Source organism: Melanotaenia boesemani, chromosome 9 (genome assembly GCF_017639745.1).
Source record: "Melanotaenia boesemani isolate fMelBoe1 chromosome 9, fMelBoe1.pri, whole genome shotgun sequence".
Classification (NCBI taxonomy): domain Eukaryota; kingdom Metazoa; phylum Chordata; class Actinopteri; order Atheriniformes; family Melanotaeniidae; genus Melanotaenia; species Melanotaenia boesemani.
Window position 1 is genome coordinate 9679700 of NC_055690.1, and position 22952 is coordinate 9702651.

A 22952-nucleotide genomic window follows, 5' to 3' on the forward strand; every position below is an offset into this window, starting at 1 on the left:
ATTAGAAAACTCCGAGCTTTCTGTTTAAGATTTTCTACAATTAAAATATTTTTAGATATATGTGTTGTTTTTATATCCTTAGCTGACACTTAAATGACACTAAACATTATATTATACCATTTTGGTCATAACATCTGGTCATTTCAGTCTGAAAAACAAAAAATTCATGGAAAAGTTCAAATGAATTAGTTTACTTTCAAATTGGAAACAAACTCATGACCAACTCCAATTAACTCTAACTCTGCTGTATTTTAACATGTGCACAATCTACGATTTCAGGTTTGTTTTTCCTTCATTTATGATGAATCCCATTTGCTCTCAGTCTTCTCTGTCAGTCTTTCAGAATGAACAGAAATATCCAAAAATACATTTTTAAAGAAAATCTAAGAGCCGCCGGTCATGAGATGCAGCATAAAGTTCAGTCCAAACTTTGATGTGTGTACCTATAGGTCCACCTGGTGAGCTCTCCCATCAGTTTTGCCGGATGTCGTGGTTAAGAAGCCTCACAAGGTCAATGCTTCTCTGCTAGAAATATCTGTCTGGCCAATATTTTAATGTGTTATCCTCATGTTTATGTTTATGTCTTGCTCACACTGGTCCGTTACCCGTCAGTATTTGATATAAATTTCTGGTAAACAGCAGAATGACTCAGCACCAGCACAGATTTTACGTTAACATCAACATGCAGCTGTCAGCTCATGCTGCGGTTACCCAGCCTTGAAAGATGTAATTTTTTTTTCAAGATATAATAGGAAATACTTTTTGTGGCTAATTTCACAACCATGTCCTGTTTGAGGAGTCACATGCTGTGTGGAAAGAAGTTGTTACCAAATACAAATTCTTTACCTCACGTCATAACAGTCCAATGTTTTTTCTCTTTAGATTCAACATACTGGCATCTGCAATCTTCTTCAGACATTTATCCTTTTAACATACTTTATATGTATTAAAATACTTTAACTTATGTATGCAAGAATTAGTCAAGTTTCATCCAGATTTTTTGAGAAAACCATGCCAAAGCAGCACTACAAGCTAAAGTCCTCTTTTTTAAAGCACCATGTGAATTCATAATGATAATTTTGCTTCATGACTTTAACCATCAGATGGATGATTACTTGGATGAAACTTTCAGGCAGAAAACCAGACACAAAGAAAACTTTAATTGTATTAAACAATGTTTTAATAGCAAATGTAATAATAAAAAAAACATCCAACAATACTTGTGACATGTTTGATGGCATCGGATGACAGCTGAGTTTTATGATCAGTGGAGCAGGTACTGATATAACAAAAACCTAACGAGGCAATCAGACCAAAAGTTTGCTGAACTCGCGTTTGTGTATAAAATCGTCGTGAGCGGAGGCGCCGCCTGACATATGTTCAGTTTGGTCCAAAGTAGTCAACCACGCCGTTGCCTTTACGGCCGTCAAAGAAGAAGAAGTTGCGATGGGGAGCGTCTCTTTGGGAGAGCGCCTGAAAAGAAAGAAAACAGAGGACATAGAGAAAAGGATGATATTTTTAGTAACTTCTTGCTTATTGGCAGCTGTAGGCTTGGATGAATAGATTGTGTTTGGGGTTTTTTTTTTCCAGGGGTTGAGTGCTGTAAACATTAGATTGGAGGATGTTCCAGATGGTTGACATGGAAGGATTGATAAGTCAGAGGAAGGATTTTGTGTAAAAAAAAAAGACTTTTGGAGAACTTTGGAGAGCTTTTGACATACTGGGTTTAAAGGATGATTCAGTGCTGAGATAGAGCTGTGTGTTGTCGGCTTACAAATGAAAATTCAAATTATGCAGGAAAATAACAACTTCAAGTTCAGTCAGCTGAAGAAATTGTTTCATTCACTATTTCTACTAATTATAACTTTGATGAAGCTGGAATGTAACCAGAAAGACACAGAAAAGGGATTTTTAATGTTGTTGTTTTGTTAATTTTTCAGTCCAAAGTCTATTTTTCTGTGTGCAAGGAAAAGAAGTTAGGCTGAGGAAATTGCTGTGAGTTTCATCATCACGGAGTCGGCCCTGTGCAGACATGCTACCGTCTGATTCTCAACCATCAGTCGTCTCCCTCCTGCTGTCTCTCTCTCATGCAGACACACTCACCCCAATGTGAACTCCTCTGATTACCTCAGCCTGGGGTCGTCATACAAGCAGCTAAAAAATATTTCTAATCTCCTCTGTGAAGTTCAGGAAAATTTGTGTTGCTGACAGAAAAGCTTACTCCATGTTGTTAGACTTTGTGTGCAGAACTGAGCTGTCAATGATTTCAACATCAAGTGTGCAAATCATAATAAAACAAAACAAATTAAGCTACACATCAATTTGCATGTAAAAATCTGTGCTGAGTTTCTAAAGATCAGCTCATCTAAAGAACCTGAATGGGGGAAAACTGCGCTGCTTAGCCTGAGTCAGTTCAAAATGGACTGTTTCTCCTCTGACTATGACCTGAGGATTACTGTTACTGTTCAGTCATGTGTTTTCCATTCGATGCCGCCCATTGTGTTGTTTTAACTCGCTACGTTCATAAGTTTGCTATGTAGATCAGCTTGGGCAGCATAAATCATTTCTCCAATTGAGAGGCTGCTGCCAGAGTATCACACAGAGTCTCACTGTGGTCACAGTGAAAATCACTTCCACAGAGCAGAGCCACTGCTGTTTATCTGAATCTGTCCCAGAAACCAGCCGAGCAGCCACATGTCAGCTGATCGACTCCCTCACACAAGACCCACCATCTTCATCTCTCCGAATGCTGCACGATGTGCCAGCGTACAACCTGCATTTTTTCTGAATATTTCCTGAAGCGGTGATGGTGATATGCTCAAAAAAACGTTAATGGCCCCTAATGTTTACCTTAACAACTTCCTGTCCGAGAACTCCTCCCACGACTGCGCACACTGGCGACATCTCTGAGAAACAGTAGCTGAGGAAAAATACAGCAGAAAGGAAGCTGTTATACAATGAAATGAGAAAAGATGAATTTCAGCCATAAAAAAACTATTTGCATTTCCAGCTAACAACCAGCTCCCGATCGAGGCCGCCTCCTTGTTGAACTACTAAATGTTTTGTAAAATATTCAGGTTATTATTAAAGGTCGATGAGAGTAAATTCCTGTTAACGTGTTTTTTGTGATGCAGCTGGACAGAAATCTTGAAATCTACATAACCTTCAACAAGTGTTTGTTTCGTTTCCAATAAACAAGCTCTGAACAAAACTGTCAGAATAAGAAATTACTGAAGTTACAGAGAAGAACTGAGTAATCTACAACAGTGCAAGTTATATCTATCTAGTGATAACATTTTTTAAACTAATAAATTATTTTAACATCATTCTGTGATGTTATTAAATTGCGTTATGAGGCAGTGATGATTTGACAGCTCCTTATTTGTTATCATGTTCATCATATCACTCTTTTAAAGCACAGCAGCCTGTTTTGGTTACTGGGAACCACTTACAGCTCAAAAATATAGATTTTTTTCTAAGCATAAAAAGTCACATTTCAATGAAAGTAAAAAGACAAAAACACTACAAGTTAACATAGTTATATAAATATTTTGTTAAGTTGATCAGGATGAAGTACCATGCTGTAAAATGTTAACTATGGAGAAACAAATTCACAATGTTTGATTTGCTTATTTACTTCCAGTAAGTAGTTTTGACACACTTTCCCATTGGATATAGTAGGAAAGTGTGTCCAAACTTTTGACTGGTACTGTGTGTCATGTGTATTTTCTTTTTCTCCCCACTGGGGCTTCGTGGTCAGGTTATGTTTGCAAATGAGAATAGATTTTGAAACATTTTTATCTGGTAAAATAAAGGCCAAATAGAAAAAAAATAAAAGATGAAACTTAATAAATAAAAGATAGATTAACTGAGGTCCTGTAACAATAACATGTGAGGTCATTGAGAGAATTTCAGCTAAATTGTTGTTTGGTAAAACATACTGTCTACGGATGGAAGCAGCAGAAAATGTCACTTTTCTACACGTTTTAGCTGACTGAGCAGCTGGTGTTAAACTGAATTATATTGAGAAGTTTTCCTGGGAGCAGAGATCTCAAGAACGACAGTGACCTCAGTTTACCCGATGACACCGTCTTCACCATCATCTCTGTGCTGTGTGAGAGGAAAAAGGAGAAGCTGCAACAAAACCCAAAACTCTGAAGAAAACATTGAGTTGTTTTTTTTCCCCTGTTATTCACTCATGTACTGAGAAAACACTCAGACACAAGCAAATGGAAGTTAACACTACAGACAGGAACCATGTCCTTATTCTTTTATTCATTAACGATCAGTTTCATTATTCTTAAAAAGAAGATTATAACCAACATGGAGAGCTGCTGCTACTATGTCGAATGTTTCATGTGACTGCAGGAGTTCAGCTTGTGTTAAAAGTGATTTGTAAGTCACCTGATAAAGTCCTCATGAAGGAGGTCACTGCTCAGAGCCAAGGCTTCGAGAACGTCGTCACGGATCTGCTTTAACAGCAGACTGTCTTCTTCAAAGAACTGCGGGGCCGGGTCACGGCCTTTGTCTGTGCGAAACTTCAACAGAACTGTGGATTTGAAGGAAAGTCAGAGAAACAAAAACAAACAGAAGGAAAGAAATGACAGTTGAGGGGCTGGAAACACATTTAAACGATTTTACTAAAGATTTTCCAAATAATCTATTGCATTACTGCCATTTATAATTTCATCACGCTGTCAAGTGACTTCCACGTGAATTATCATCTCATGGAAAGACAACATCTTGAATGCTGATCCCTTTGAATCAGGATAAAAATCAGCATGTGGTTGCACCATCAACCATTTCATCCGATTAGTCCCACGTTTCGCCACATCAAATTAAGAGTGCGAACACACAGGTTGATGTTTGCAGAGACACACATGCACCTGCACATCTTCAGCAAGGAAATATTATTTTTCTTTTCTAAGAGTGGAAAAAAAAGTCTTTCCTGTGTTGGCTTTAGGACAGATTGAGAGAAAAAAAAATCAAAAGTGTTTACTTTATATGGTCATGAGCAATTTTTCAGAGAAGCTTCGTCAAGTACACCACACAAGCAAAAACATCAACACTTCGCCCCCATATTTCCTGCTGGTCTATTAACTCAAACCACATGAGGAAGTCAGGTCCTCCCACGGCCATTTCCACCAGCGTAGCAACCCCCTCCTCCTCTTTCTTACACACACAATAAATCATTTTCACAGTCTCAGCTCTGCCCTTTATCAGAAACTTTGTTAAAAGACAGTTAAGTCTGGCACAAATGGCATCACATACCTATCGGCGCCTCACAGGAAATCAGACAGAATTTCGTAACTATAATAATGTCATCATGAGTGGAACAATGACTTTATCTCTTAATCCACTCATGTAGTCGTCATCAGAGTGGATGGTTAAAGTTCAAGGTGGCTCCAAAAACCAATACAAGCACTCGAAGGTCAGCAGTGATAAATATTTGTTACATACAAAGTGACAGTTGTGCTTTTTCTGTTTCTTGAAACTTATTTTATTTTTTTTTTAATGTATATAAGTTATGTTTTCCCCTGCTCATCAACACACGAGGATGCAACTTAACTAATAATAAAAAGTAAAAAAAACACATACACACACACACCCTGCCTGCGGTTCATATCACCCGACTGTTCCTAGTGAGACAGGAAGCAGTTATAACAGAGGAAGAGCCACTTCCTCATTGGTTGCCCAAAACAACAACTGCTTGCTCCAATTATAGAAACTGTGAAGGAATAATAACACTGCATCTTGTTTCATTTTCACATAAAAAAACTAACAAAAAAACAAAACAAACAAAAAAACAAATAATGTTTCCACGCAGAAATTACCCCAAAACACAATGATGTGCAGCCAGAGAGGGTTGCAGTGGTAGGTAGACTGAATCCATGCTGGCTGGTAAAAACCTAAAATTAACAAGACAAATGCACCTGCAGAAAATGTGCCGCTAAAATGCATGTTAAGGAAAACAAATACACACCCACTGTCAACTGGCCGCATCTGCCTGGTGCAGATAAATACAACAAACATTTCTATCTGATCTGACAGAAGTTATTTAGTCAAATTTAAAAGAAAAGCAATTATAAGGGGAATTGAATTAGTTACTATAGAGGTGTTATGGTCTTATTTCTGAATGAGCTTACAGATGTGTGAAAGTGACCACAGCAAACGTGATACAGGCACCAAAAGTGTGCAAGTTTCTCCAAAACGCTGCAACTTGCAGGCTGGTTTAAATTTCATGTCTGCTGTTCTTTTATGTAAAACATGTCATGGTGCATTAGCATTTAATGGTAGAAAAATGTTAATCCATCTTGCATTTAATACAGAACCACTTTAGAAACTTAAAATGTTGTTTGTATCGGACTTTATCTACTTTGTATTAATTCTATTTAAACTTGTAACCAATAAATCCGGTAAAATCTAAACTGGATTCTCATTCGCACCACATGTGCACAGAAAAATTGATTTAATTTATAATTTTACGCCTCTAAAATCGTGTTTAGGTTATTTCCTGCTCTTCTGTGCTAGCTGTGATGCAGTGTAGGCGTCGGGCTGCTCTCAGCTCTAGTGCACATGACTGACCATGGACAACCTGTGATGGAAACTAGTAAACCCTGTGTGAGGATGCTGCCACACCAGCTGACAGGAGGGACAAAAACAGCTCGTAGAAGGTGCTCAGCAAAACAGGAAAGAACTTCATAGACTGGAGGCCAAAACTTTTAGACTCATAAATCAGTTCTTAACAACCAACTACAATCAGTGGCACAACAAAAAATATTTTAACCCCACTGACTTTTAAGTCTTTCCACTTCGCAGCAGATTGACATTCAAACTTAATGCGCACAATTTTCCATGCATGTTGACCCATCATCCTCATCCGCTGCAGTGGAGCAATATTTTTGCATGTTGGCAGTTTATGTTTCAGTCTTCCTGCAGGATCCTACACATTTTCTGTTTCCACTCTCTATTTTTTTATTTTTAGACCTTTTCAAGATACTTTGTGATATCTGAACACATCTGTGTGGCAGTCTCGACTCCTCTGCATTTATATCAATGTTGTTTTAGCTCAACAAAACCACTTAAAAGGCTTATAAATAAAACTTTAAATGCATTCCTATTTAATGAGCTCACTACATCTTTACAGATAAATCCTCATGACAACTATTTTAGAAATGGTAAAAGTAGAAAACATAAATTGTTCATACATTATATTTTCCACTTCATAATAATATTTTTTTATTAAATGAATAATTATTCCAATTAAAAAATATAAAAAATACCTCTCAGCACCAGAGCTCAAATCATCTTAAAAGTGAGAACACAGGAGCACAAATTAGCTTTTGAATAACATTAAATTAACTTCATGTACATAAATGCATATAAATAAATATAATCCTACTTATAAAATGTTAAAGTAAATAAAAATAGAATATAATGACACTTTTGTTCAGCTAACATAAAACAAAAAGGCAACAAGTAACATGCTGACATGTAGAAATATTGTTTTATTAATAATAGCAGCTCATTTTCTAAGTTGATTACAGCACCAAGTATCAATATCCAGGGACAGGGGCATGTTTAACAATTTTTCTTCAATCAACTTTATGAAAAAAATAAATAAATATTTTTCTTCATGTTCAGTTTTGCTTCATGCTAAATTTCAGCTGCTCTGAAGACCAGTACTTCCTGTATTATCATTTATTTCTTCACGTTTTGTGTATGAGGGCTCTGAATTGCAGGCAGGTCAGGTTTAACTTAATTTATTGAATAAAGAAAAAAACTATTTCAATATTCACTGACCACATTTTTCAACACCAGAACTGACTGTTTTAATGATTTTAATAGAATAGTGATTATTTCACATCTAAAACCACCCAACATGCAAACAGCATTTTTTAACAATTACAAAAGAAAAGAAATGCTTTTACAAACCATGAAGCAAGAAGTAGTCCACTGGTGTTCGCTTCAGACCAGCTTTGGCCTTTTCAGTGGTCCAGTCAACCTCCAGAGACTCCTTCAGAGTACAGAAACTGGCCGTCTGATTGTACAGAGATATTTTTAAAAAAAATCGTATTTAAATAAATTTTTTCCTTAACTTTCAGGATGAATCATATGGTACATATATGTCGATATAAATCAAGACAATATCTTATTTGGGCATAAATAATAATAACAACAGGCAATTAGGATTAATTCTATACATGTAAACAACAAACTACCTTAGAGCAGGCTGATGTATATATAAAAAAAAAAAGATATTTGTGAGAAACAATGAGGAGTAATATCACAGAAAGCAGCAGCTTTCATTTGCTGGGGAAGAAAATTAGACTTTACCTTAAAAATGAACTCAATTTTAGTTGAGTATCTCCATCTTTTATTTGAAAAAAGTCATTTTCTTCACCACTAACATGCTAGTATGTATAGATGTACAACTGTAACATGCTAGTATGTATAGATGTACAACTGTAACACGCTAGTATGTACAGATGTACAACTGTAACACGCTAGTATGTATAGATGTACAACTGTAACACGCTAGTATGTATAGATGTACAACTGTAACATGCTAGTATGTATAGATGTACAACTGTAACACGCTAGTAGGTATAGATGTACAACTGTAACACGCTAGTATGTATAGATGTACAACTGTAACACGCTAGTATGTATAGATGTACAACTGTAACACGCTAGTATGTATAGATGTACAACTGTAACACGCTAGTATGTATAGACGTATAACTGTACCAGCATAGCTGTGACACATGCTTCATGTCCACCCACCTTTTTCACCATGGTGGTCACGTTAGGATCAACTTTTGCTTTCTTTGCTTCAGGACCATCATTAGAATCACCGGTAGGTTTCACTATTTTAGGTTTCTCCCTGAAAAAGAAGAGACACATGGCATTACATTTGGGAAACGAGTGGTGGATGTGGTGGTGGTGGGTGGGGGTGTTGAGGACTATATTTTCTAAAGTAATAACCATCATAAATGTTTTGTATGATTTCACAAGAAGTAACTCTCCATTCAACTCCCCACACTCACTCTACGTAGTTGTACTCCTGTCCAAGGTTGCAGAACATATATCCATAGTAACCATAGACATCTCCACAGAAGACCTTGATGTTGTGTTTAGAGCAGAGCTGGTCAACCCGTACGATCAGGTCTCTGGAGCAACCTGTCAGACACACCTGAAGGAGAAAAAAACAAAAGAAAAAAGGCAGCGTGTTGATTCAGGAAGTGGCCTGCAAGAGTTAAAATGTTAATTTCTTCAAGTACAGGCAGTTTAAACTCTCCTAAAAAAAATCAGTGGAACCCATTTTTACTGTCAACATACTAACATACACTACCAGTAAAACACACTTTCCCATCCAATCTAATGGAAAAATCAAGAAAAAAGTTGAATAAGTCAGATTAGTGGTTGAAATGACGTAAATGGAATTATTTTCTGAGCTGATCCTGATTTTCTAGTAATCTTGATAATAATTATTATAAAATTACACATTTTCTCTGATCTCTGTCTAATTGCTGGAGTTGTTGATACGCATGTTATTTTTCATTTTATTTTTTAACCTTTAATTAACCAGGTATGGTAGTACCACTGAGTTTTAAAATCTCTTTTACAAGGAAGACCTGGTCAAGATAGCAGCCATATAAAATCAAATATATAAAACACATATGAAACACAAATGATAATAAAACAAAAGATGCTGTATATTTTAAAAGGATTTAACAACATTCCTCCTTCACTGCATTCTTTATGGTACTCTTCAAATTATAAATGAATATGAGCGATTTTAACTTAGGTTTTTTTTAAGATTATTCCATGACCATGGTGGTTGACAAAAAATGTTTTACTAAAATTTGTTATTCATGTTTTCCTCATTTTGTCTTCTTATGTGTGCTCTGGATGGCAGATGCAGTTGGCAGGGCATCCGTCTGGAGACCCACGTTCAAATCCCACAGGGCGGAAATTAACACCTTCCAGTTGGGTTCTTAAGCAAGACCCTTAACTGCCTAACCACCTTCAGATGTAATTCACTTTGGAGAAAATCGTCTGCTAAAATGACTGTAGGTGTAGCAGCTGGGTTTTCTGTTTTGGCTGCCTTTTGTAACAGTCTCACTTTACTTCTAACACGCCCCGGTCCCTTGTTTCACTTCGTCAGTTCCAGCGCTACAGGCGAAATATTGCGCAACACTTAATTTATTTCGGTACTTCAATTAAAAGGGAAAACTAATATATTATATAGACCCAATACATGCAAAGTGAGCTATTTCAAACATTTATTCGTTATAATTTGATAATTATGGCTTACAGCTCATGAAAACCCCAAAATCAAAACCTCTGAAAATTAGATTACATGAAATCAATAAAAAAAAATTATAATAAAAAACACTTGAATACAGAAATGTTGACCACCTGATGGAGGCATGAAGTGCTCTAAAATCTCCTGCTAGATGGCTGCGTTGACTCTGGACTTAATAAAGTGGACCAACACCAGCAGATGACATGGCTCCCAAATCAGCACAGACTGGAAACTTCACGCTGCACTTCAAGTGCATTGGATTGTTGTCTCGCCATTCTGGGACCTTGATTTGAAATAAGATGCAAAATTTGCTCTTGACATTTGAAGTCCAGATTCCGGATCCGTCTGTGTGGTGGCTCTGGAAGCACGAACCCCAGCCACAGTCCATTCCTTGTGAAGCTCCCCCACAATTTTAATGGCTTTTTTCTGACAATCTTCTCCAGGCTGCGGTCACCCCTGCTGGTTGTTCAACTTTTTCTTCCACACTTTTCCCTTAAACACAACTTTTTATTGATGTGCTTTGATGCAGCACTTAAAAAGCATCCAACTTCTTTTGCAATTACTTTTTGAGACATTCCCTCCTTGTGGAGGGTGTCGATGATGGTTTTCTGCACAGCTGTCAGGTCAACAACTTTCCCCATGATTGTGATTCTACTGAAATAGACAGAGACCATTTAAATGCTCAGGAGTCCTTTGCAGGTGTTTTGGAATAATTAACTGATTAGAGTGTGGCACTTAGAGGCTACAACACTGAAATCATCATCAAAATGATAACAAATAAATGCTTGAAATATCTCACTTTGCATGTAATAAGTCCATATATTAGTTTACCTTTTTACGTTGAATTACTGAAATAAATTAAGTTTTGTGAGATATTCTATTCTATATTCTATCATAATATATAATCTTCTATATTCTATTTTTTTTTCACCTGTAAATGTAACTTAGCAATATCCAAAATAAAGAACATTAATAAAGTATCAAAGGGAGCCTTGTCCATTAAGCTTCACATAGCAAATCAAATTTGTTCAGCACACACCATCTTTCTGCTGTCAGGAGGCAGGACAAGACTAATTTCAGCCATATTTGGCATCAGCTGCAAATTCTGAACTTTTCCTTTTGTTGTGTCAGAAGATCATTAACAAAAATGAACTCTTCATTCTTAGTTTTTCCTTCTCAACTCATGGCATTTTCTATTAGAATAACACTTAAACAGCTTGTTTAACAAGTAAACATCAAATAATGAGCTTGTCTTGCTTCAGTCTAAAAAGACCACTCAGCAGGTCTCTGAAATCTGTCTGCAATCTCCTTAAAAATATGAACAAACAAACAAACCAACAACAAGTAACAACAACAAAAACATGACACCCAGTCTGCTTGATGCTTGGAACAGAAATTGAGCAGCTGCTGGTCAGCAGCCAAACTGGCCAGGACACGCCTGCAGCAGCAGCGTATGAGCACACACAGCTTGGCCCATCCCGGTTACACAGTGTACCACAGCACAGGCCGGGTGGGCAGCTGTGTCACTGTAAACAACTGATAAGACTGATGCAGCGTCTGCAGCTGCAGACCAGGGTCAAGGACCAGATTCTCCCTGATAACTCAAATGTTTTAGGTGTCATAAAATAAAACAGTCATGAGTTTTTACCATCAGTGTTTACATGCCTTCACTATCACATGCTGCAGAACACATTTCACCATCTGGAACGTAGCAGATGGTTGACACCTGTCTAAAGTTCTCATTTAATATTTCATATGATGAGCTACTTTAACAAAACTTAACAATAAAGAGGTGATGGGAGAAAAATGGGGAGGCGAAGGATGCCCTTTTTTCTTTTGTTTATTTCTACTGGAGAGATCAATGACAGTACAATGCCTTAAATTTATGCCAATGATATCAATCTAAGCTTAATTAAATAAATTACTCTTCTTTAAAATGACATTCATAAAAAACAAAGTAACCCAATCATTCATTTAACAAGACCTATGGCATCAATAACAACTTAATCCACTATGAAACCATTCACAGTAAAAAAAAAAAAAAAAAAAAAAAAAAAAAAAAAATTGTACCTCTGATCTGATGTTGAAATGTCTGATTATAATCGCTTCCTAGTCAGTGCTTTTATGTTATGTTTGATACTGATCCACATACAGTAACCGCCTGCGATTCATTCCACCACTCAAATTCCCTCCAGCTGTACCAGGATGTGGTTTTTCTTTATGACCTGCAAATGTTTTTTCCATTCATCTTCAGAAATAATCATCATCCCTCTTATTTCTCATCTATTATTAACATTTAAAGTATTTACTTTTAAGAAGTCATTGAAGCTCTAGTACAACTTGGATAAAGTGGATTAAAAATTCAATTCAGTTCTCTATTTCAGACTCACAATATGGTCCATATAAAATTTTATCTATAATCCATAAAAGCACTTTTTCTAGTGCCTCCGGAGTCCAGAGTTATATCGTACAGTGCTCTTCTTAGGCATTGTCAAAACCATAATAATATCATTTTTGAAATCCTCCAATCTCATCAAAAATGTATACACAAAATTTCTAAGAACAGCATGTAAAGTGAGCACAGCATTCTGCACAAACAGCTGGCTGGCACTCGTCCATCAGGATACCTTCAGTAAAATACGAAGAGCATCATTAAATGCAATTTGCAGCTTATTAAATTTAGCTACTATAGCTGCACCACAAGTGGGTAGTGTGCAGAGATGTGCAGTAAGCTTTAAACAATGCAATTTTAACATTAGAAGAGATCATGCTAAATTTACGCATACAATTTATAATACTGTCTCTGAATATCATTGTAATCACGAAGGTCACCCCTGATGACATGACATAGGTATTTCACTTTATCCACAACATTTAATTCAAATACCTCCAGAAAAAAGAGGGGAAAGCTCCCTCCTGTCCTCTTTTGTCCTCCCAATCACAGACTTTTTTCACCAAAATCTGAGCAAATTTTGAGGAGCTACTGCTGGCCAGCAGAATAAGGACACATGACAACTAAGTCATCAGCATACAAAAAAAAACAAAAAACAAAAACAAAAGCACTTATGTCATGTATGGAAGAAACATAATGTGAAATATTAGTCATGTTGACAGAGTAACTGTTCGTTATGTATAATTATTTACAAATGATGCCTATATAAATATAAATATGAGTATATAAATTAAGGCTGTCAAAAATAACACATTAATGGCAGTAACTAATTTAATAGACACTTTTCGTAATTTCCGCATACGTTGCTCTCCCAATTGCCTCTGCCGGTCAGAAAGCTAAGCTATCAATTAAAATATGTAGTGGGTCTGTCTTTACCAAGGAAATTAGAGCGATTAGAGCGACAGTTACTGTGTATACGGCTGTTCATTAAGGCAAGAAGGCACGCAAACAGGAAATGCATTTTTACCGTTTTCCTGTGAAGAAACACTGGTGAACAGCATGGATATGTGTTTCTGGACAAAATTGCCCAGGAACTGGTTATGAAGAGCTGACTTAGTCTACTTAGTATACTTTTTACAGGGATGGACTCACGCATTGCGTGAAAAGGGACAGAATCGATAAATATCGGCAGGGGATACTTCCTGACAGATGTGAAGAATCCGGATCATATCTGGTGCATATCGAGAAGGGTGGCATATCGGGTGATATGCGGATAGAAGAAACTGCATGAGAACATGTATTGTGTCCGGATACTAAATGTGTCTTGTCATATACAAGTTCTGAATATGGCCTAAGGTCAAGTTTGAAAATATCTGAGGTCAATATACTGAAAAGGACCAGAATCCTCCAAAATCTGTAGGGTATATTTCTCCAGGCCTTAGAAGAATCTGGATCATTTCTGATGCATGTCCTGAGTGGTTGATATGTACCTTACTTGGTGATATACTGGCTCAAGATACTTTATGAGAACATATATTATGTCCAGATAACAGACATATCTTTTTATTATCATATTTTAGTTTCAAATATGACTTGTTCAAATTAGTTAGCTAAGCATGTTTGAATATGTGATTGATTTTTTGTTGTTTAAATCCACATGCCAAGAAGAAAAAGCACAAATTGCTGGATGCCCACCATTCTCCTCTTTTGTTTCTGTGTCACTTTCTTCTTAGTTATAATTCAAGTAAGGTTTCATGCCGCTATGATATCATGCCATTATGTGGCTAATGTGCATACCTGGAAAAGCTACATTCAGGTGTGGAAATGTTAGAGACCAGAATTTACTGAACCAAATTGTCACTCACGCGTTGGTGGACACACTGTGCTATCAACTTAAAAAATTGACAAGAATGGGCAGAGGACATAACCCCACAGGTTGATGGGAGACGCGACACTGCAGCAGCAACTCCCCTACGATGCTGAGAATCTGGGAGTGTGGGTGTTTTACCGGTGCCAACTTGGGGTAAAATGATTACATTATACACCAATGCTCATTCTGGAAGTTCAGTGTTCATTGCTGACTTTAAGGCAGTAAAAGTAGCCACTCAAAAGTGGAGTTATTTTACTCCATGCGCACCAATATCATCAACACACAGAATTTAGGAGGGTATTTCATTTTCATTTCATTTCATTTTGGAATTAGCTGCAGTTTAAGATCAGAATCGGAAAGGCTTTTTTGCCAGGAACAGTAAAGATCATTTACAGAACCAGAAATTTGTTAGTGTCAGGTGCAAAAACAGAGCAAAAAATTCAAACAGGCAAAACAAAATCTATTTACAAAAGAACAAATGTTTTAAATATGTACCCAATAAAATAAGATAAATAAAATGAGATTAATGAATTATGAGTTGGGCACTGATAGCTGCAGGAAAAAACAACCTTTTGCCAGAGGGGAGCGACAGAACAAGTCTGCATCCAGGATCAGAGGGATCGGCTGCAATTCTGGCTGCAAGTCTCCGTGTCCTGGAGATGTCCAGTCCTGGGGAGATGGGAGGTTGCAGCCGATCACCTTCTCAGCAGTGACACGCTGCAGCTTGGCCTTGTCCCTGCCGTGGCTGCAGCAAACCAGACTGTTATTGAGGATGCGAGAATGGATTCAATGATGGCCGAGTAGAAGTTCACCATCAGCTTAACTAGGAAGAGAAACTTTCTTAGCTGCCAAAGAAAGTACAGCCACTGTTGAGTCTCTCATTTGAGTGCAGTGGGGTGATTGGGGTGCCAAGGAAGCAGAAGGACTCAACAGATGTCATGTTGCAAATGACAACAGGGGAGAGGGGGCTGGGTCCCTCCTGAAGTCCACTATCATCTCAACTGTTTTGAGAGAGTTGAGGTTGTTGACACTGCACCAGGACACCAGACAGCCCATCTCACTCCTGTAGGCCGACTTGTCCCCATCAGAGATGAGGATGGTGAGGGTGGTGTTACCAGCAAACTTCAGAAGTTTGACAGACCGGGGTCCAGATGTGCAGCTCTTGGTGTACAGGAAGAATAACAGAGGAGAAAGGACACTGCCTTGGGGTATCCAGTACTGATAGACCTGGAGTCAGAGACATGCTGACCAAGCCTCAAACTGCCGTCTGTCTGTCAAGAAGCCTGAAATCCACCTGCTCATGGAGTTCGGCACATTTAGCTGCGACAACTGGTCTTGGGGTGTCATTGTCTACAGATCTGTTAGCTCTGTAGCTGAACTGTAAGGGATTCAGGTCTGTGTTTTGAGGTGGGTGAAGAAAAGATACAATACTGTGTTATAAAAGCAGTGCATTTTGGTGCTAAAGCTGTACACAAGCCAGGACAGGTCTGAAGCAGCACCACAACACAGTTGGTCATCGACGCCATTATTGTTGTTGTGTTTGGTGCGAGTTCATCACACTTACATCACATCCTCTAGTGGTGCGGTTACGCTGTCGTCACAGTACCACAGACGGTAGAGGACTCAAACCTATCAACCCTGGTACCTGGTTTCAGGCTAAAATACTTTTGCAGTTTTACTATAATTCAGCATCGTGGGGACAGCCCCTCAGGTGAAGCAGTGGGGGCGAGGCTGCTGCTTATCTAAGGCTGGAGAATGGTAGAGTGGGTGGTGTCAGGTCTGTCCCATTGTCTTTCAAATCAGCAGTAGAACTCATTCACTGTTGGCCAGGTGCAAGTTGTACCAGAGTGGGGACTTCTCACCATGGGGTGACTTTAAGGCTATGTCCAAATGGCACAGAAGCCGGTTCAGGTGTGAAAACGGCGGCAAAAACTAGGAGAAAGGCTTCAACATCCCCACGACACCGCTGTAGTACATACTACAGGCCGTGGGGGGTGCTAAAGAGTAACACCCCAAAGCTAAAACAAAACAACGCATGTGCAGATAAATGTGCGCGTTGCAGGAAGTTCACAGTGGAAGCAGAGAAGAGAAGATAGTTGAGGATTCCATGCGAGGCAAAAGAGGAACATTTCTTTGGACTAATTAAGAAGTTGAGCTTCTTCAAAAAATGCTAGACTACAAAGCATAAAAAACTCGAGGAAGGGTGGATTGGGAATCGGCGCATGTTCTTCACATTGACGTCATTTCCCCTAGTTGTGCAGCTTCGCTGTCCGCACAGTACTGCAGACAGTAGAAGACTCAAAACTATCCACTTTCGTACCTGGCTTCAGACATGGTCGGTTTCATGGAGGCTAATCCCTGGCTTTGTGGGGATGTAAGGGTGGTTTGCTAAAATACTTTTGCAGTTTTGCTGCAATCCGGCATCATGGGGACAGTCCCTCAAACAGTCTACATCGGTTCAGTGGTGACTCTCATCTCTTTAATCTCCATCTAATTTAGAATTTCTGATCCAGTATTTCATTTCCCATTAAAATATATGTTAAAAAAATATTAATTCATTCATATCTTACACCTGCTCTCTGATATGTAGGTTGGTCTAAAGATCCTCAACATACCAGCAGCTTTTTCCAAAACCTCTGCCAAGACAAGTGAGAGACATCTCACTTCCCCAAGCCATGCTCTCTTTAAATGCTTCAAAACTTTGAAGCACTCCTTTGTGCATGGAGCAGCAGTAAGATATGAGCCTCTTACTCAACCATACATTGACTCTAGTATCCATCTTATCTGGTGTAACATCTCTGTCACATAAAAATTGCATTTTTAAATTACTTTCAGGTCTTTAAAGACACTTTAACCAAGAGCTATTAAAGTCTGCTGGATAATCTATCCAACAGATTTTTTATTACCCATTATGGCTTGTACTTGTGGTCCTCACAATTCCCCAATTTCTCTTTCCTTCTACTTTCCCTTTAACTATAATTTACAGACTGGAGGCACACCTAAATAGTAACAGTCTTTTGTGAATGTCCTTGAAAACAGATATCATTAAAACCCTCTTATAAGTCATGAATTTTTACAAACTAGGATTTAACTATTCAAAGTATCTGGACCTGTTCGGCTTGTCTTCATTCGGCTCGTCTACATCCGGCCGAGCTGTAGCAACGCAGCCTCGGCAAGACAGACAAGTTCATTTTTTAAGTCATATTATCATATTTATGTATTATGTAAATAATCTTACAGAAAATGCAAGTGCTTTGAATGTGTAAGAAATAGAGAGTTCACATTTAGCAAGTCATTGTGCATTGTTAGCAGCACCTTTCTGTCCATTTTTTAAAGAATAAACTAATTTTGAAATTATCATTATTGTTTATTATAAAAACTACCAGTATTAAGTGAACTGCTCACTGAGCACACAGATGGATGCTGTTTTTTTCCTGTTATATTCATCCCTCAGTAATTAGGCCTTTGGATGAGCTGTGTAACCAACTGCTCCACTTTAATCACTCTCCATCTTCCTGCTGAGCTGCACACACAGACAACATGGAAGCAGATAAAAGTGATGGACACTCTACAATAGAGAGACCCCCCTCGGTTTTCCAGGTTTTATTTTCAGCTTTGTATCATTTTCCTACCAACTCTTCTCTGAAACATTGCCCTCTCTCAGTCTGTCCTACATGTCATCCCGTCCCTCACTTTCCCTCATACTGCTCTCCTTCTTCCTGACCTTCCCTTAGCACCACCAGGAGTAATACAGCTGACAAATCAGACACAACAGAAGGGGAAAAAATCTCCAGATACAGCCTTTCCATCAACTGTTGTAAAAGCTGGGATCTACAGCTGTTTATATAGATGGACGAAAGAGAATAATTCATGTATTTTCCAAGAATGGCTTAACATAAACATTATTAAATAAGTGTTTGTTACAGTATGTAAAGCATAGTGGAGGAAGGAATACAAAGCTTCTTCTTTGCCTCACACACCATCAAATATTTAAGTTAAATAATCTTTCTAATGTGTGGGTCAGCATAGTGGCTTCAATATTGAATTGAAATAAGACAACAGTTTATTACTTTAAAAGCATCCACAGTGGATGCTTATAGTGCAGAAATCATCCTTTGATTTTTGAAATTTGTGCAGGGCTGTCTGACAAAAAAAAAAAAAAAAGTTTTACAGAGACTATTCACAGAAAACACTAATTTTATAGTCGCCTTCATATAAATTCAGTCTCACATCCACCATCTTCAAACAGAATTATACCGATGTCTCACCACCAAAAAACCAAGCTCTGCAGTAACTCTAATTAATGATTAAAATGAATTAGTTACTGCAGAGCTGCATTGTGCTAATTTTAAGTTAACATCCAGAGTTGAGGATGTAGTGATGTGTAGCAGCACAAACTTCAAAAATACACCCTGACACCACAGTGAGGGGTACAACAAAAACCACCAAGAGCACAATCGGCAAGCTCCAGGACCAGAGTTGGTTTCCACTACGGATTCCAGCAGGAATGTGGCATTTGGTGGGAGTTTTTCTATTTAAAACTTCTTCTAAGCCAATAACAACACCATGTTTCTTAGTTTTACTATATTTTACACAAATAAAAACAGAAATCATCCTAAATGTCACCAAGTGGCACGTTACCCACATTTGTTTGTGAATGGTTTGTGTGCAAACACAAACATGTTATCTTGGGTGTTGTGGTTCAAATAGTGTGGGAACCACGGCTCTAGAGGCCAAACTGAGCGGCACAACACTGAAAATGATAGAAATAATTCCATTACTTAATTTCTAATCTACATTTGTCTTGATCTGGACTAACCTGCATGTGATCTATATTTGGACCCATAGTTCTCTCCATCCACGTTTAACTGTCTTCTATAAACATCTGCTTCCACTCACCGCATCAAACTGCAAGAAAAAGTCGTCTGGTTTGTCTTCAATTTTGTCTGTGTCAGCGTGCACCTCCACCATTGGGTTCAGGTTCTGTGCCCGCTCCAGCGAGGCCTGGGCCCGATTCTGACCCTGAGCTGTCACTGGGACCAGGAACTGAGCTCGACATGACTCCTCTGACACCTGGTAGAAACACAAAGGGACTTCACAGCAGGATAAGGACTGTGCAGTAGAAGCACACCAAGAATGTTCTACGGTTACGCTTAGTTATTGTTTTGTCGCACTGGACATCTGAGGGAAAATTATGCAACCATTATGCTGTAGTTTTCACATCTTGAGCTACCACCAATTTCTTTAAATTATTCTAAAATTGCATACCCATAATGAAATCTCTGCAACCACAAGGTCTTTTTGAATACTTTCTGAATGACAGTAAAGGGAAATTTGGTAATAAATAATATATGTTTTACTGGTGAGGAATAAATTAAGATGGCACACAGCAAAATTAAAAATATTTCAGGCTCACCTAACAGAAAACAACCACTTTCAGAATTAATATGCATATCTCTTTGGAACAACGCCACAGCTCTAAACCTCACACCTCAAGTCACAGTAAAATATGTAGTCATTATATCTCCAAAAACTAACTCTGATAAAGTGAAGCAGACCAAAATGAGAAAGGTGTTAGCAAAGATAGTTTAGGTGAGGTCTACAAAATGGCAATTTTGGTACAGTCTGTCACCATTTGATTTCAACATCCCCTAGGAATCACCTTATTAGACCGAAAATACCATTAAGTCTACGAAACTGTTATTTTTGGCATTTTTCAAAGATTAAACCAAAGTTATGCGAAAAATGAACTACTCAATTACAAATAACGTAATAATAATAAAAGTAATATTTAAAATGAGATTTCTGCTAAATTGTTCATGTGTAGATACAATTGAGGTCCATCTCCTGAGTTAAGTGCATTTTTTATGCTTGACTGATTATCAAACAGGACTCCAGTCCTTAAGGGGTGCTGTCCTGCAGGTTGACACCCCTGGATTAGCAGGTCAGTTTTAAGCGTTTTTTCTAAACAAACAAAACCAAACAAATCTTCCATGGTCAGGTACAAATACTTGACAAAACATAAGTGAAAATGCGGCCAATGTCCAGATAAAGTATATGCAAGACCTTCATAAAAAATTGAATAATAATTAATCATTAAAGGAATATCATACATCTGGCTCTTTAAACTAAGTTTAAACAATAAAGAGTGGCTGAAGGCTTTTACACTGTAGCATATATCAATAAATCATCTTGATAACAATGACAGAATTTAGCTACTGTTCCGTAAAAATGTTTCCTTTAAAACATGCGCAACGTGGTCGGTAGCCCCTAAATTGCTGTTACTTTGTCAATAGACCCACCTGGTGGACAGATGTAGTATTGCAAATCTGATGCTAGGAAATAAGGCCTTCATTAATCCATTGCTTCATGGTATGACTGTATAAATCAGCTTGTTAACTTACAGCTGCTCTCTAGCTACAGTGTGTGTAATGTATCAGCATTTATGTACCTGTTCATGATCCAGCAAGGTAAGACCTTTTACTCCAGCCAAGATCAAGTTCTTGGCCACTTCAGCTCCAAGACCACCTAAACCTGCGAGGAGCACACGGGACCCTCGCAACCTGTGACACACATAACGTGCAAACATGTTCCGCTGATGAAAAGCATTACATGCCAAGAAATTAAATGCTGTTAATGATTGGTTTAAAACACAGGAGCAAATGCATAATTGGCATGTGCGTTTAATATTTTTTTATTAAGACTGAAATGCCATGTGACCATTCTCTTAAAGTGCTAATTATATTTTAAATAAATCACTGTTATGTTTCATAATGAATATTCTGTAACTTCAACAGTGACTTGTCGATGTGTCAAGTCTTTGTTCATGCCAACATACACAAACGCAGACCTGTGGCAAGTAGCTATCGACTGTCTAAATTAAACCCAACAAATCTGTCTTTGTAATCAATAAATCCCTTGCAAATATTCCCAAATTATGGATTTTATTGCATCTTTTTTTAAAACCGGTACGGAAAGAGTGCAGCCAGTCGAACCTTCCGCGGCGCTTATTAGCCGTGAAAGCTAAATGAGCTAACTCACCTCTTCTGGGCATCAAGCCCCCACAATCGGATCTGTCGATCGTACTGTGCCGCTTCCTCCTCGCTGATGACCGGGTCCTCCTTCTCGATCATATCGACAATTTATATTTACTATTGAGACGTTAGTTAGGGTGTAAATTAGCGTTTTGTGCAGCTACAGATGCAGATGGTTCAAATGCCGCAAGCGTCCCGCTTAATGGGCGCTGAATGATGACGTCAGTGAACATAACAATATCCTGTTGTCTATCATTATAATAATAATAATAATAATTAAAGCCGCAAGCGGCATCCATCGGGTCCGAGTCTCGTGGCCACCGCCAACCGTCTCATACACCTTTTGCTAGCATGTTAGGTAACCTGCTAACATGGTATGTAACATGGTAAAACGTCCAGCTGAGAATCTGAAATGTTGATATACCTAGTTAGCATTTTTTGCTAGCATGCTAATATGCTAGCTTAAATGCTATGTTGCCATGGCAACAGGTGTTCAATTGACTTTTTTGCTCGACTTGGGATGTTACACGTGTGTGCCGAGTTTCGTCTTCCTACGTCAAGGTAGACGTTCGGGACCCCATTCATTCACAACATTTCATGGGTGTTTAGGGGGTTATATTTGGACTCAAAGCGCTTAGAAGAAGAAGAAGAAGAAACATTTCAACAATTCGTATGGCTCGGACCCTAATAATAATAATAATAATAATAATAATTATTATTATTATTATTATTACTAGATTGTACGTAATTACATTTAAAATAGCCTTAGACTTGAGTGTTTTTCTGTGAATAATGTTTCTCAAACTAACACAGATGAGATTGTTCAGCTTGGGTAGCTGTTATCTTGTTGTTCTTGGTTCTTGAGGCTTTAGAAAACAAATTAACTTTGTTTAAAAAGTGCTCTACAACAATGCAAATTTGCTAAAGCCCGTGTTCTGTTTGAATATTTGAAGCAGATTTTTGGCCAGTATATGCGTATGCATGTATCTAGAGACTTCTGCTTCTTCTTAGAGGTTTTTTCTTCATGTTAAAAGGGAGTTTGTTTCGACTGTCGCCCTGTGCATGAATGAATATGCACACACATAGATGCACATAAATGACTGTTGATCTCATATGTTTATGTATGTGTAAAGTATATGCCAAGGTAAAGTGTGTTATATAGTTAAAGTTCACTGTTCAAATTTTATTTCTGTACTTTTGAACTCATTGAACGTTTGATATGATATATGATACGTTTTAATCTTTTTTTAAAATAAGGAGTTAAAAAAACAACTTGTTTCTAAATTAAAAGGTTACACAAGAGAGTAAATGTCGCCCAACGGGCACAGCTTATTTATTATTTAT

General features: G+C 37.9%; 1 protein-coding gene across 1 annotated transcript; it reads right to left on the reverse strand.

Moving 5' to 3' along the window:
• Positions 1 to 1157: 1157 nt before the first annotated feature.
• On the reverse strand, positions 1158 to 21840 carry sae1 (SUMO1 activating enzyme subunit 1). The gene is made up of 9 exons (XM_041995736.1): positions 21616 to 21840; positions 21026 to 21137; positions 19474 to 19647; positions 9051 to 9196; positions 8788 to 8887; positions 7936 to 8041; positions 4405 to 4549; positions 2851 to 2920; positions 1158 to 1473 (listed from the first exon to the last, which is right to left on the reverse strand). The coding sequence occupies exons 1-9, from the start codon at positions 21705 to 21707 to the stop codon at positions 1381 to 1383; spliced, it is 1038 nt and encodes a 345-aa protein (XP_041851670.1). The 5' UTR covers positions 21708 to 21840; the 3' UTR covers positions 1158 to 1380.
• Positions 21841 to 22952: the final 1112 nt, after the last annotated feature.

Bases quoted from the DNA above. Each gene is read 5' to 3' on its own strand.
- sae1 (XM_041995736.1), bottom strand. From the start codon at position 21,707: ATGATCGAGAAGGAGGACCCGGTCATCAGCGAGGAGGAAGCGGCACAG. The intron at 8,888-9,050 runs GTGAGTGTGGGG...CTTCTTTTTCAG, and splicing joins CAGGAGTACAACTACGTAGA to GGAGAAACCTAAAATAGTGA. The intron at 4,550-7,935 runs GTTTGTAAAAGC...TCAAATCCACAG, and splicing joins GGACTACTTCTTGCTTCATG to TTCTGTTGAAGTTTCGCACA.